The sequence below is a fragment of the Anthonomus grandis genome, chromosome 11 (genome assembly GCF_022605725.1).
Source record: "Anthonomus grandis grandis chromosome 11, icAntGran1.3, whole genome shotgun sequence".
NCBI lineage: Eukaryota > Metazoa > Arthropoda > Insecta > Coleoptera > Curculionidae > Anthonomus > Anthonomus grandis.
In genome coordinates this window covers 4,406,578-4,420,693 of record NC_065556.1, presented here as the reverse complement: position 1 = coordinate 4,420,693, position 14,116 = coordinate 4,406,578, and the positions used below count along the sequence as shown (strand labels likewise).

General features: G+C 32.6%; 1 protein-coding gene across 2 annotated transcripts in view; it reads right to left on the bottom strand.

Annotated features, from left to right (window-relative positions):
- Positions 1-1,378: 1,378 nt before the first annotated feature.
- LOC126741940 (serine protease snake-like) overlaps positions 1,379-14,116 on the bottom strand; it is a 45,452-nt gene continuing 32,714 nt past the window's right edge. For both annotated transcript variants that reach the window (XM_050448417.1, XM_050448418.1), the window contains 5 exons: positions 13,929-14,038; positions 13,752-13,861; positions 13,428-13,693; positions 13,181-13,341; positions 1,379-1,797 (listed from right to left, as the gene is read on the bottom strand). In XM_050448417.1, coding sequence (XP_050304374.1) covers positions 1,609-1,797; positions 13,181-13,341; positions 13,428-13,693; positions 13,752-13,861; positions 13,929-14,038 — 836 coding nt within the window. In that variant the 3' untranslated portion in view covers positions 1,379-1,608. The remainder of the gene's footprint in view (positions 1,798-13,180; positions 13,342-13,427; positions 13,694-13,751; positions 13,862-13,928; positions 14,039-14,116) is intronic.

The window sequence follows — 14,116 nt, the reverse complement described above, 5'->3', positions numbered from 1 at the left end:
GAACAAGAATGCTTTGGAACATTACAAATAAAAAGTTGGGTAGACAAATAAAAAATAACAAAGATTTCATTATTGCCATTACAGATAATAATAAAAAAACCGCAGAGTTGTTCGGAGGCTACTTCGCCAATTCAGTAAAAAACAGATTAGATAATTGAAAGCTATCGTGTCCCACAATAATATATAATAAATACTTTTTATTTTAAGCCTGTAAGCTTAGACGAAATCTCTTTGGTTGTAAAAGGTTTAAGAAATAAATTTTCCAAAAGACGAGGTCCCAGCAAAAATTTTAGAACAGTGTTGTGATTTAATTTCGCCATACCTGGTGTTATTAATGAACAATTCTGTGACAGAGGCAATATTTTCCACACAGTTGAAGTGTTCGAAAGTTATTCCAGTGCTTAAAAAAGGTGATCCTAATAGAATTGAGAACTACAGGTCCCATTTGCGTTTTAAGTAGCTTCTTCAAAGCATTTGAAAAGTTTATGTATGATCGATTAGTACAGTTTCTTGATAAATATAATATTCTACATTCTTCGCAACATGATTTTCGAAAAAATATGTCTATTGAAACAGCATCTCTTGAATTAATTTAGTATGTTTGGGATAATATTGAAAAAAGATTGAATGTAGTGGCTTTTCTGTTTGACCTATCTCAAGCTTTTGAAACGATTAATCCAATTTTTATTAAGCATAAATTAAAGAGAATAGGAGTGCGACGTAGAGTATTGAATTGAGTTATATCATATATGACCGACAGATCGTTAGTTGTAAAAGTGGGTGATAATTTCTCAAGTCAGTATAACTGCGAACTTGGAACTCCACAGGGTGGCACTTTCGGGCCGTTGCTTTTCCTATTATATGTTAACGATCTCTCAGAATTCATTGGCAATGTTAAATTGTTTATGTACACAGATGATAATACTATTATAGTTACAGGAAAAAGTATGGAGGAAATCGAATTCAAAGTCTGCTCTATTATAAAAAAGTTTAACGATTGGTGTGAGGGAAATCAACTTATAATATGTGTTGAAGGTTCAGAGTTTTTCGGTGGTTTTAAAAGATTTATGAGACTTATTTTTTGTTTGAAATATAATGAGAGCTGCCGTACTGAGACATCTTAAAGTAACAATCCTGAATTCATTCCTCTAAAGCTTAGACAGCATAATCCCGTGACCCACATTTCTTCAAATACTACTACTAGATAGATCACATAACTCCGGTGTTACTGTCTTCCCAATATTGAAAGAAACATATATTCTTTTCATGAACTTAAAAATGATATAATGAGTAATTGGTTCGCAGATATTATTCGGAAAATGAAAATCCATAATTTTGCTTTTTTACTCATGGCCTTAAAATCTACAAGAAAATAATATTTAAAAAATTATAATAATATTTATTAAAAAATCTTTATTTTGTCAAATAAACTAAACACTACTTTAATAAAAATTTACTCAGTCAAATCATTTATATTTTAAAGCATAATATTTTATATTCTTTTCTAAAACATGCTTTACACGTTTTTCTTCAAAGACTAAAGCCCTAACCTCTGAAAGTTACGGAAGTCAAACTAGAATCCTATTAATCTTTTTTCTTAAAATTCGATTAGGGCCAAACAATATTTTCGATCCATTCTCGATAAGCCGATACTCTTGTATATATTCCAGGTATATTTTCTAAACCGCAAAGAGATCCAAACGATGTTATTCCTATGATATCATAACAATTGCCATTAGTATTTTTCTTCTTTTTAGATTCTGGTTTTATAACTTGCAGTGGACCTCCTGAATCGCCCTAAAAAATACAAGCAAGTTAAAAATTATTTATTCTCAAAACCAATAAATATTTTTTTAAAAGGCATAAAAGGTGATTCATCCGCAAGGCATTTGTTTCCAAAATACAGGGTAATAAACATAAAGTTGTTATTTAATTTTTTTTTTATTTTTGCGTCAAGAAATATTACCTGCTAAAACTGGACATGAGCAACTGTTTTCAAGATATTTGGATTTTAAAAAAATACGACGATAAATATACGATCTAATTTTATTATAGCAAAATTTAAAAAAAAGCAAAATGTACAACTAAACAATATGTATTTTCATTTTAAATAAAATTATCGTTTTTGAATTATATTCAACAAAGCATAAGCTAGATTTTAAGATTTTCAAGAATTCAACCATTTACTTCTAAGCACATGTCAGTGTCTGTGGTGAATAGCTCGGGTTGCTCTGTCGATAGATTCGGGCAAATTTATTATACTTTATGCTGCGTTGCTTGCGCAGGAATGCATCTCTTATATTTACTTTGGTGAAACATACCAGTGATTTGAACACCCTTAAAGGCAAAAGTAATAAGAATATGACTTTATTTATCAAATTAACAATAATAATTCGTGTTAACTGCTAACTGAAAATTGGTGGCGAGGTCTAGCTAAAAGCTATTCTTACCTAACCACCCAAACAAATAATTACAATACGGAATGTTCAAGAATGCGTGTTTGTTTTGATTTTTTAAGAAAAAATTATCCAAGCTTCTTTAAAGTAAAATCTGTATATGTGCTTTTATTTTGCTCATATTGCATTCATGAGACCATTTCTTGTGCATGTGAGTGAAATTAGCGCTTTTTTATAACAATTTTTTTGCCATCATGAGTAGTTAACGGGCAAAATTGTATTTGGGGCTATTTGCGCTGCTTTCTGATTACTAGTAGTTATTATTTTATCTTGAAGATGTTTGAACAATGTTCTGACTGTTCAGTTCTTTGCACTTTTAAGGATGCATTAAAAAATCCCGGAGATGTGTTTGGCTTTCCGTTCGATAGGTGCAAATTGATAAGCTACCAGTACTGTGCCAACATTGGTTCTAGTGAAGTGTGTGCTATTGCTGCTGTGAGCCGAGTCTATTCCATATATTTGTAAAGGATGCTCCTAAACTTAAGAAGTTATTCGAAGTTGAGGATCGTGTTACCTCTCTTGAGCAACAATTGGATTTGGTCAAGACTAAAACCAAGAATGTGGCAATTCTCATGGAAAGCATCTTTAGATGTAAAGAGTATGAAAACATCCTTTCAAGGTTAATTTGATGATTTAAAATCACAAATTTTGTCGATGAAAACTCCTGTCGAGTGCGTTGATCATAAAAAACATGGATTCTATTTTCGCAAGTCAATGAGGGAAACCTGAGAGCCAACCGTATTATAGTTTACAACAAGCCTAAATCCAATATGGAGAGGATCCAAGATAAAATTCAGGATAACCAGCAGAAGATCAGGGATTTGTTAAACAAGGAACCTGCTGCTGAAAAGATGATTAACCCATTTTTACCAATGATGCGAAAACGCAACAGTCATTAATTTTTTTTTATAATACAAACAAAATAAAAAATTAAATATCTAACGTTACTATAGTATTTACTAAGGTTGAATTAAAAAGATTTTTAAAACACTCAATAAATAAACCAGTGTTTTGATTTTTAAATTTTTTATTTCAATTCAAGCAAAATTTTAATGTCTAAACATACTTTCGAATATTATTGTTTATTATTGGTAAGCATAATACAGGCGAGATTTGTTTAGCTGAATCGTATTGCTAACACATGTGTGTATTTACCTTTTTTTACTGACAACAAAAAAATGTTACAAATTCCAAAATACTTGACTCCAAATTGTAATGGTTATATACAATGTTATATAATGATATAATACAATATTGCGAAAACGCATCACTGGGAAAATACGTTATCTGTATTTTGGTCGAAATAGCGCTTGAGTTGCCAACGGTATCAGCTAGAGATATTGCGGTTTAGGCTTGTGTGTGTGTGTGTGTTTATGTGTAAGAAAGTTTTTAGTAATATTGAATTTTAATCGGTACTGTATAATAACTTTAATAAAGTGTATGTGTATTTTCGAAAAACATGCCTAGATTTCTTACGCAAAAAGAGCTGGAGAGTGCTTTATGTAAAGTAGTAGATGAATTGGAAGCAGAACATTCCGGAGATGTTGGTAAGATCTACTAAGTATTTTTGTTAGGCCTGTTATGTAGACGGAAATTATTTTAGTTGAAATTGATGTTGTTTATATTCCTCCAGAATAAGATAGCTTGAAAAAAACAGCCAAAATGATGTGGACCTAGCGGGCGCATTTGAATTACAGATAAGACAGGACAATGAATTTGACTGGGATTCGTCTGATGATGAGAGTTTGGCAGAAAAGAAACAGAAAATCTAAAGGTCTAACACCAGCCAATTTCAAAGTAGGGAACCAAAATAGAAAAAGCGCTTGAGAAATTGGTAGATTTACTCCACAGAAAGTCACCTTTAGACATTTTCTTTTTGTTCTTTGATGACCAAGTATTAAATCTTATTGTAACATTTTCGGAAAAATATGCAAAAAACAATAATCGACATGATTTTGAGTTGGATAAATATGAATTACTAAAGTTTATAGGACTGCTAATATTTACAGGTTATCATAAACTACCACAAACACAACTATAATGGTCAACTGATGAAGACAAGGGGATAGACATTGTGAAAAAATGTATGAGTCGAAATAAATTTTAAAAAATATAAAAAAAACCTCCATTTGTCAGATAACGCACAATTAGATAAAATAAGTTTTGTAAGCTTAGGCCATTTTTTGATCTCATAAATCAGAGAATGTTGCAGTTTGGTATATTTTCACACTGTCTGTCCATTGACGAACAAATGGTTGCTTACTTTGGGTAGGCACTCCTGCAAAATGTTTATTAGGGGTAAACCCGTTAGATTTGGTTTTAAATTATGGTGTATTTGTTCGTCAGACGGTTATTTATATCAGTTCATTCCATACGCAGGAGCAAATCTAAATAGACAAAAATCTGTATTAGGTATGGGTGGGCAAGTTGTTGATTTATTGTCTATAGTGAATGACCCAATGAAGCATCAGGTATTTTTTGATAATTATTTTTCTTCATTTCAATTATTTTCATATTTTACCGATAAAGGTTATTTTGCGAGCGGAACTATAAGGGAAAACAGAACCCTCCGCTGTCCTTTAGAAGGGACCAAAAGTGTTTCTAAACAAAAACGCGGCTACTACATTTTAGCACATGACACTGTCAGTGGGGTCTCATTAGTTAGGTGGAACAATAATTCAGTGGTCACAGTAATAAGTAACCATTACAATGACGAACCATTATACAGAGCTAAAAGGTATGACCTATATATGTAAAGCAAAAAAAAGACAATCCTATTCAGCAACCTAATGTTATCAAGATGTACAACAAATTCATGGGGGGAGTAGATCTCGACGATAACGGGATAGCCAATTATAGAATAGGGATATCTGGAAAAAAAGTGGTGGTGGCCTATGTTCGTTAACACTATAGATTGCCCTTTAGTCAATTGTGGGAAGGTTTATAACATTGTCAGTGGCAAAAATATTAGTCAACTAGACTTTAAATCGTACATTGCTCTTCGACTGATAAAAACTGAATCTTCCATTCGTACATTTATTACTACCCCTAGGGCAGTTCTTGAGCAAAGATATGATAATATTGGTCATATTATCACTAAATCGCTCCACTCGAGACGTAGATGCAAAATATGTAGTAGTCAAACGGTATTTTTATGTAAAAAATGCAACGTGCCCCTCCATACCGATTGTTTTGAGCGTTACCAAAAAAAGTAAAATTACGTTTTTTTTGTTCATATATTTAGCCAATAATGATGCGAAAACGCAACATGCCGTTTTTTGAAAGTTTTTGAATGTAACTTTTTTTTGCGTCATAATCTTCTTTTCTAACCTATTTTAATAAATAATAAATATTGCTATTCGAAAAATTGTTGTTTTTTCATGCCCTGGTAAAATATGGGTTAAAGTAATTCGATTGGGAAAAAAAAGAGATAATGGATCAAGACCACTTAAGGTAGTTTTTACTGATTCTAAAACTGCCAAAGAAGTACTATTGGCAGGTAATAAGTCAGCCAATAGTCATACATCCAAAATCAAAAATGATTTAACCATTAAGCACAGAGAATACATAAAGAATGTGGTAAATAAATTGAATAGGAGGAAAGAAGCCGGTGAGGTGAACATCAGTTTAAAGTTTCGGAACAATGTGCCCTAGATTGCTGATTTTTCCCAAGGATAGGGCTAGAAATAGTACTGAAACAAAAAACAGAAATTGCATTACCCCATTACATGTTTTTTGTCATAATATTGGTGGTATAAGAACTAGGATTAGTGATCTTGATAAAGCAATTTTGTGTTCTAGTTATGATGTTTTGGTGTTTGTTAAAAGTTGGCTCTCAGAGGAATATTCTGATGCTGAGTTAGGAGTGAATTCTGTTCAATTTGTTCCGTTGTGACAGGTCTAACATTACAAGCAACAAGAGTCGTAAAGGTGGTGTTTTAATTTATGTCAGAGAGTTTGTTCATGTTAGAAAGCTTAAGTTGGCATATAATTTTGTTAAACAGTTATTTTTATTATGTAAATTATGTGTTAGTAATTTTGTACTTGGTGGGGTATGTTTTCCACCAAATTCAGAGGCAAGTTTGTATAAAAAATACTGCCACTCAGTCTCCTTAGGCAGCAGTATTCAGCTACTGATTTTTATATTATTGGCGATTTTAATATACCTGAAGCCAGATGGAGGAATGATGACTCAGGAGTAGCTGTTTCTTGCCCTTTGAATTTACATGGGTTAATATTAGGTCACTCACATTTTACTAATACCTGAATTTTCAACTGTATTTTCTCTGAACAATAGAGTAGTCTATTTAGATCTGATTTTCTCTAATATATTTAATCTTTTAGTTAATGAGGCTACTGATTATCTTTTTAATGGATCTATTCATCACAAGGCATATTGTTTTTTACTAGTCCCTGGTAGTGCTAATAAGAAGAGCATTAAATTTGTTAATTTTAACTTTGACTTAAAAATGGCAGATTATAATGGTATCAATAATTATCTAGGTGCAGTTAACTTGGATGATGTCAAATGATATTAGTCTATCAATTTTATTATATTTTAGGAATGTCTATAGCACTTTTTGTGCCATTAAAAAAGTATAAAACATCTCAGTTTCCTTCTTTGTTTTGGCTGAATTAAAATCATTGGTTAAGTTAAAGAAAGGGCCTTATAAGTGTTACAGGACCAGTAATTGAGCAGCTAACGATTTAAATTTTTTAATCTTAGAGCGAGATGTAAAACTTTGAGTGATATTTGCTATCAAAATCACCTTTTGAAGTTAGATCAGCAGCTTTATACTGACGCTAAAACTTTTTGGTTTAATTTATATGGAGGCAAATGTAATTTATGTAATTAATTATTAAATTAATTAATTTAGTAATTATTTTGTTAATTCAAAGGGTTCAATTAAATCTAACATTGGTTGTATCTCTCGAAAAACCTCACAAAATGGTAGAGTTTTTATATAGCCAATACTTATTTGTTAAATCTTGAATTTTTAATTTGTTTACCTCAGATAGAAGATCTGTAGTTTAAGAATTTGTGTTTAATAAGCATGCTTCGGCGCAAATAAAGAGGAGGTTCCAATGCTTCAACTAAAAGTGCTCGTGTAGGGGTAGAACGCATAGCACCTAAACTAATGCGCAGAGCTTCATATTGTATGATATCTACTTTCTGTAATAAACTATCGGAAGCAGAACCATAAAGATAGGATGCATAGTCATTAATTGATCTTATGTAAAGAAAACTAAGGCTGTTGATACATCACAGCCCCACCAAATTTTAGTGACATATCTTAGAAAATTTAATCCTCGTTCACATTTACAAATAATGCTATTAATTTGTTCTCTTCAATTAAGTTTTTTGTCTTAAATCTGCAAAAAAATAGATTGCGTGCAGAACTTATCTAGGCGACTGTAAAAATTTGATTTTCGTTTCTGATTCTGTCGCTAACTTCCATTACGTAGTGGTTGTCTATGCTTGTAAACGTTTAGTGAACGTATTTTTCTGGAGAAATGAAGCGTGAAGCGAGTCCTATTTTTAAGATGTCCCTTATCAAATGTGATGATGTTGTTATACCGATATTTGATGGTGTGGATTATGGAAATTGAAGACCCGGCTATGTAAGTTTATGGAGTTTAAAAAATGCAAGGAAGTCATCTTTCGTGAAAAGGCTGCTACAGATAACGACGAAGAGTGGAATCTAATGAAAATTAGGGCGGTCAATTACATTTATAGTTGCATTTTTAACAGGCAATTGGAATATGTGTCTCACCTGGACACAGCACGAAAAATTATGCTAAAGATTGTATGCTTTGATGAGATGTATAAATGACAGTCTACTGCTTTACAGATTGTCTATCGAAGTGAGTCGACGATAGTTGTCTATCGACTACTCTTGAGGGAATTAAGTTGGAGAACTTTACTAATGTAAATGCCTTTTCCGATGCCTTTGAAAGAAGTATAGCAACAGAGGTCACTCTCAGGGTGGTCAATTTCAAGGCAGGAGAAGTAACTTTCGAGGCAGAGGGCATGGGGGACATGCTCAACCAAACTCGAACAGCAACAGTAGTGTGTTTATGGTTAATGTAGGTAAAATGTCAGTGAAACTGTAAGTACTCAAATTTATGATAATAATGAAGTTACTTGGGTGTTTGATAGTGGATGCACAGACCACATAATTAATAATGACAAATATTTTAGTACATTTATAACTTTAAAAATACCAAATAATGTCAAACTTGGAGATGGTCGAATACTACAAGCAACCAAGATAGGTACTGTTATATGTAATTTATTTTTGATAGGGTGTCAACTGTTACTATTAAAAACGTTTTCTTTGTAAAAGAAATCAATAATAACCTCTTAAGTTATCGTAAAATTACTAAAAATAATAAAATTATATCTCAAGCTGATGTGAGTAAAATTTATAACAAAAATAATAAGATGTTTGATGAGTTGGAATTGCTAAGAAGTATAATAATTTATATTACATAAAATGCTTCTTGGTTAAAAACGATATCAATGCCAATGTAATTACTTGTAAAATGGAATCTAAAAATTAAATGTCTCTTAAGGAAAAATCCCACAGAATAGGGCATATAAATTTTAATTCTTTAAGTAAGGTTTGTAAAAATAATATGTTAGATAATTTACCTGAAAATCTTAAACTTTTTAAAATGTGCAATTTGATATGAAAATAAGATGCATAACTTACCTTTTTAAAATAACAGAAGTAAAGCCAATGATATTCTTAAAATAATTGATACTGATTTAAATGGACCTCATAGCACTGTTGGAAGTAATGAAGAGAAGTATTTTTTAAGCATCATTGATAATTATAGTAAATTGTCTATGAAATATTTTTTAACATATTGCGACGAATGTACCGGGTGTACAACTAAGAGAGCTCGCCGGCCATATCTGAGTAACTAGTCATCGCACAGCGTAGGGAAAAAAATATTTTTCATAAAAGCGGCAAAGGGAGATTTTTTCTGCGACTTTCGAGCAAATATTAAATATAATGATGTAATTTTTTTCATTTAGGCTAAAAGAGCATGAAAAAACATAAAAACTGGTGCAAACGGCAACTTGATATCTTATTTTATTCCAAAATTATGAATAAAAAAATATTTTTGAACAATGAAATCCGTCGCCGCGCTGGCATTATTGCGTCACGGATTAGTAGTAAGCTTTGGAAACAAATGAATTTGATAAATATTTTCGTAAGTTTTTAAAAATGTCAAACGTAATCCAAACGACATAGCTTTTGATTTTGCATAAATAAACTCAAAATATACTGTTTGAGTTAATGCAAAATGCACGCATTGCAGTCCAAAAATATCCAACCACTACAAGGTGTTTCAGAACTATGGAATCAAACTTTTGAGGGTTGTTCAGTGCAACAGAAGCATTTGAGTATAGAAACCCATGTCCGGAAATGCGTCACTACGCCTTAAAAGACGCGTTAAAATTTATAAAAAACATTAATTACCTAAATAGGATCTGCTGCATTTATTTTTACCTTTTGTACATGATACCATAACAACAATTGTTTAAAATCAACGCTTATCAATGTCAATTCTCAATGTCATGTTTATACATTTTATAGCTCACAATTTTTAAACATTTATTGCTAATGGAAAACTCTACCAATCAAGAATTGGCGGATATGCATTTGGCATACGGAGCAACAAACTGCAATGCACGAGCAGCATCGCGGTTGTGTCATGAACGTTATCCCGAACGACAGCATCCTGGATACAAAAACTTTATTGCGGTTCATCGGCAGCTCATCAGATACTGGTGTTGCTCGAACCGTAAGAACGGTCGAATTTGAAGAAAAGGTGCTTCAGCGAGTTGCCGATGAACCATCAAATAGCACACGTGACGTCTCTAAGAACATGAATACGAGTAACGCTTCTGTCTGGCGGGTACTACACGAGCAACAACTCCATCCTTACCACTTTCAGAAAGTTCAAGGTATGACTGCAGCCGATTATCATCCTATAGTTCAATTTTGTCGATGGCTTTTGGATCACATCATTGCACAACCAAATTTTTTACGATATGTTTTGTGGACCCATGAAGCCTCTTTCATAAGAGACGGTACTTATGCAATTTTTCCAAGAAAACATCAGAATCGTTGGTCTGTCAACGTATGGGCAGGCATTGTTGATGATTATTTAATTGGGCCATACCTTCTACCAGAACGGTTAACAGGACCTATTTATCTGCGTTTCTTGGAGGAAGTTCTCCCAGAACTTAATAATATAGTGTAACTTAATAATGTTCCACTAAACGTTAGACAGCAAATGTGGTTTCAATATGATGGAGCGCCGGCTCACTTTGCTGTACAAGTACGCGAGTATTTGGCTCAGCGGTTTGGGTACCGTTGAATTGCACCGAGAGGTGGAGCAGTTTCTTGGCCTCCTAGGTCACCCGATTTAACGTCGCTCGATTTTTTCTTGTGGGGACATGTAAAGCCTTTAGTCTACGAAACTCCAGTAGAATCAGAGCTAGACTTAATTGGACGAATAACAGCAGCATTTGAAATCATTCAAAACGAGGATCAAATTTTTAGTGCAGTCCGCCGAAATCATGAGCGGCGTTTCAATCGGTATATTGATGTTAAAGGAAGACATTTTGAACAATTGTTGTGATGGTATTATATACAAAAGGTAAAAATAAATGCATCATATCCTATTAAGGTAATTAATATTTTTTCTAAATTTCAACGCGTCTTAGGGCCGTAGTGGGGTAGTGACACATTTTCGGACATGGGTTCCTATACTCAAATGGATTCTACTGTTGCAATGAACAACCCCTATAAGTTTGATCCCATAGTTCTAAAAAACCCTGTATAATCGTAGAGTCTTTACTGGTTTAGCTACCAGGCTAAGAAATACTGGTATTTGGGCAATATCCATCGAAGACGAAGGCAAGGGCGCATAAAGGCAAACGTTATAAATGTTTTGGCATATTTTGAAATAAATCCTGGACATGAGCATCCAAAATATTTCTAGGGAATTGGGAATATCCCACGATACAGTATAAAATATTCGGAAAGAGCACAAGTATCTATTTTTATTTGTTACAACACTAATAAGCTTCCTAATATCTTATATTTATTATTTTTTACTTAGACTTCATCCATATCACATGGCTCTGCACCAGGTGCTTCTCAAAAAAGACTTTGATAACAGACTCAATTTCTGCCATTGGCTGTTGAACATGGTTAGAGAAGATACCCGATTTATCTTGAAGATATTAAGATATGATTAAGATATAACACTTTCGGGTAATGTGTATTTAAATTTTTTTCAAAATGATCTTCCGGGGTTACTGGAAGATTTGGAAACAAGAGGGTAAATAATTTTCCAACATAATAGTTGCCCTGCACATTTTTCAGTTCAAGTCCGTTCAAATACTTATCCAGGCAGTATCGTTTGTGGATAGGAAGAGGAAATATATTTCGTTGGCCTGCTCGATTCCCAGATCTGACTGTCCTAGATTTTTATCTGTGGGGAGGGATTAAAGATTTAGTTTTTGCCGCCCCACCCACAATACAGAACGACATGCAGGACTGAATACGCAATGCCATAAATTCCTTACCCACGGCAGAAAACGAGACAGCGGTTCTGTCAACGATACAACGACTTTGACTGTGTATTGAAAATGAAGGAAAACAGTTTGAGCATCTAGGACACTATTAAAAATATAAAACAATTTATTTATTATAAAAATTTGAGTTTTGGAGTTTTATTTTTATTGTTCAAAAACATTTTAATTAATAATTTCAAAATAAGATATCGAGTTGCGGCTTGCGCCAATTTTTTATGTTTTTTCATGCTCTTTTAGATTAAATGAAAAAAATTACATCGTTGTATTTAATATTTGCCAGAAAATCGCTGAAAAAGTCCAAAATAACACAAATCGCCCTCTAGTGCTTAACAAAACAACTAAGTCGGGTAAGTAATTAAAGCACATAGAAGCCTAATAATTACCCTTAAAAACAAAAGCAAGCTCGTTAAAATTGGTTAGGCCAATCAAAAGTTATCAACAATTTTAGATATAAGTATTCAACCCTTCCCCCACCTATTATTTGACAGATTAAAAAAAAATGTTTGGAATAAATTTTTTTTATAATTTATCATACTTCAAAATGGCATCATTCTTCTCTAGGATTTACTTTGAATATTTTCAATAAAATCAATTTTTTCTATTTTAATGTTGAATTACGTTTACCCTAGCGGTAATCGTACAAACTTAAATAATTTCCAACGATTTCTCTTTGCCGCTTTTATAAGAAATATTTTTTCCCTACGCTGTGAGATAACTAGTTGCTGAGATATGGCCGGCGACCTCTCTTATTTGTACACCCGGTACGTTTGTTGAGGACGATGTCTGGCAGAGATCTTAAGAAGTTCCACTATATTTTCACAAGTCGGGTAACTTTATCTGCTGGTAATTTAAACTGACGATAGTCATTGATAGTGAGCAATTTTTTTTGACTCAAATGTTCAAGTCATTATAAAAATAAGTTTTTTGATCGTGTAATTTTATTTCATAAATGGGACGCATGTTATTATGCTTTAAGCGATTACTAGGCTCCACCTACGTAAATCCATTTATAAAAAAAGTGCCCAATTTAAATAAGTCAGCTATATACTGGCCAATCTGTATAACTATTTAAGCAGTAATAATTCTTCTTCGCTTGACTTACCTGACAAGTATCTTTTCCTTCGTTTCCACCCGCACATATCTGTGAATCATCCAAAATTCCTCTTGGGAGCATATTTTTAGCTGATTTCCTATAAAACTGGTTACATTTAGTGTGGTTTACGAAAACTAAATTTGCAGTCCTCAAGTGATTGCTATTTTTTTCTATAATAGATAAAAAAATACTAATTTTTTCTTTTTGCCTTTAATATTTAGACAATTATTCAATCCAGATGCTAATAATTATTCACCTCCAAAAGAAGTAGTGCCCCAACCACTAGCTGATGCCATATTATATTTAGAAAGGTCTCCTCCTTGATAGATACAAGCAGGTCTTATGTACTCGGTAAACTTAACAGTTTTATCCAACTCTAAAATTCCAATATCATGATACACAAATTGTATTTTGTAGTCAGGATGAGCAATTGATCTTAATACTTTAAAGTCTTTTGGATCTGCATCATCGCGTGTATCTTCTGTATCTAATTCTCCCAATCGAACCCAAGTTGGTGCTCCACTGGAATATGACAAATGTTTAATGCAAAATCATGTTAAAAAATATATAAAAATATTACTATCTTGAAGTAATGCAATGGGCTGCTGTTAAAATAAATTTGTCCGATATAAGGGAGCCACCGCATAACCACTCAATATCTTGGAGATTGTCCCCATATCCTAACAAAGCCTACAATATTCCGTCAATTTATTATACACAAAAATACGTTATTCTATTTTTGTTTAATTTAACTTACCATATGTGGATACTCCTTGGCAAGTGACTTTCTTCCATGTACGACAGCCACATGAAAAAATCCTTCCTCATTATCTGGTCCAAATAATTTGGGTAAATATTTCATACACACTAAAATATTAACATCTGTTAATAAGAAAGTAATAAAATATTTATAAATTTATTTAATTTTTACCTAAGAAGAAATAT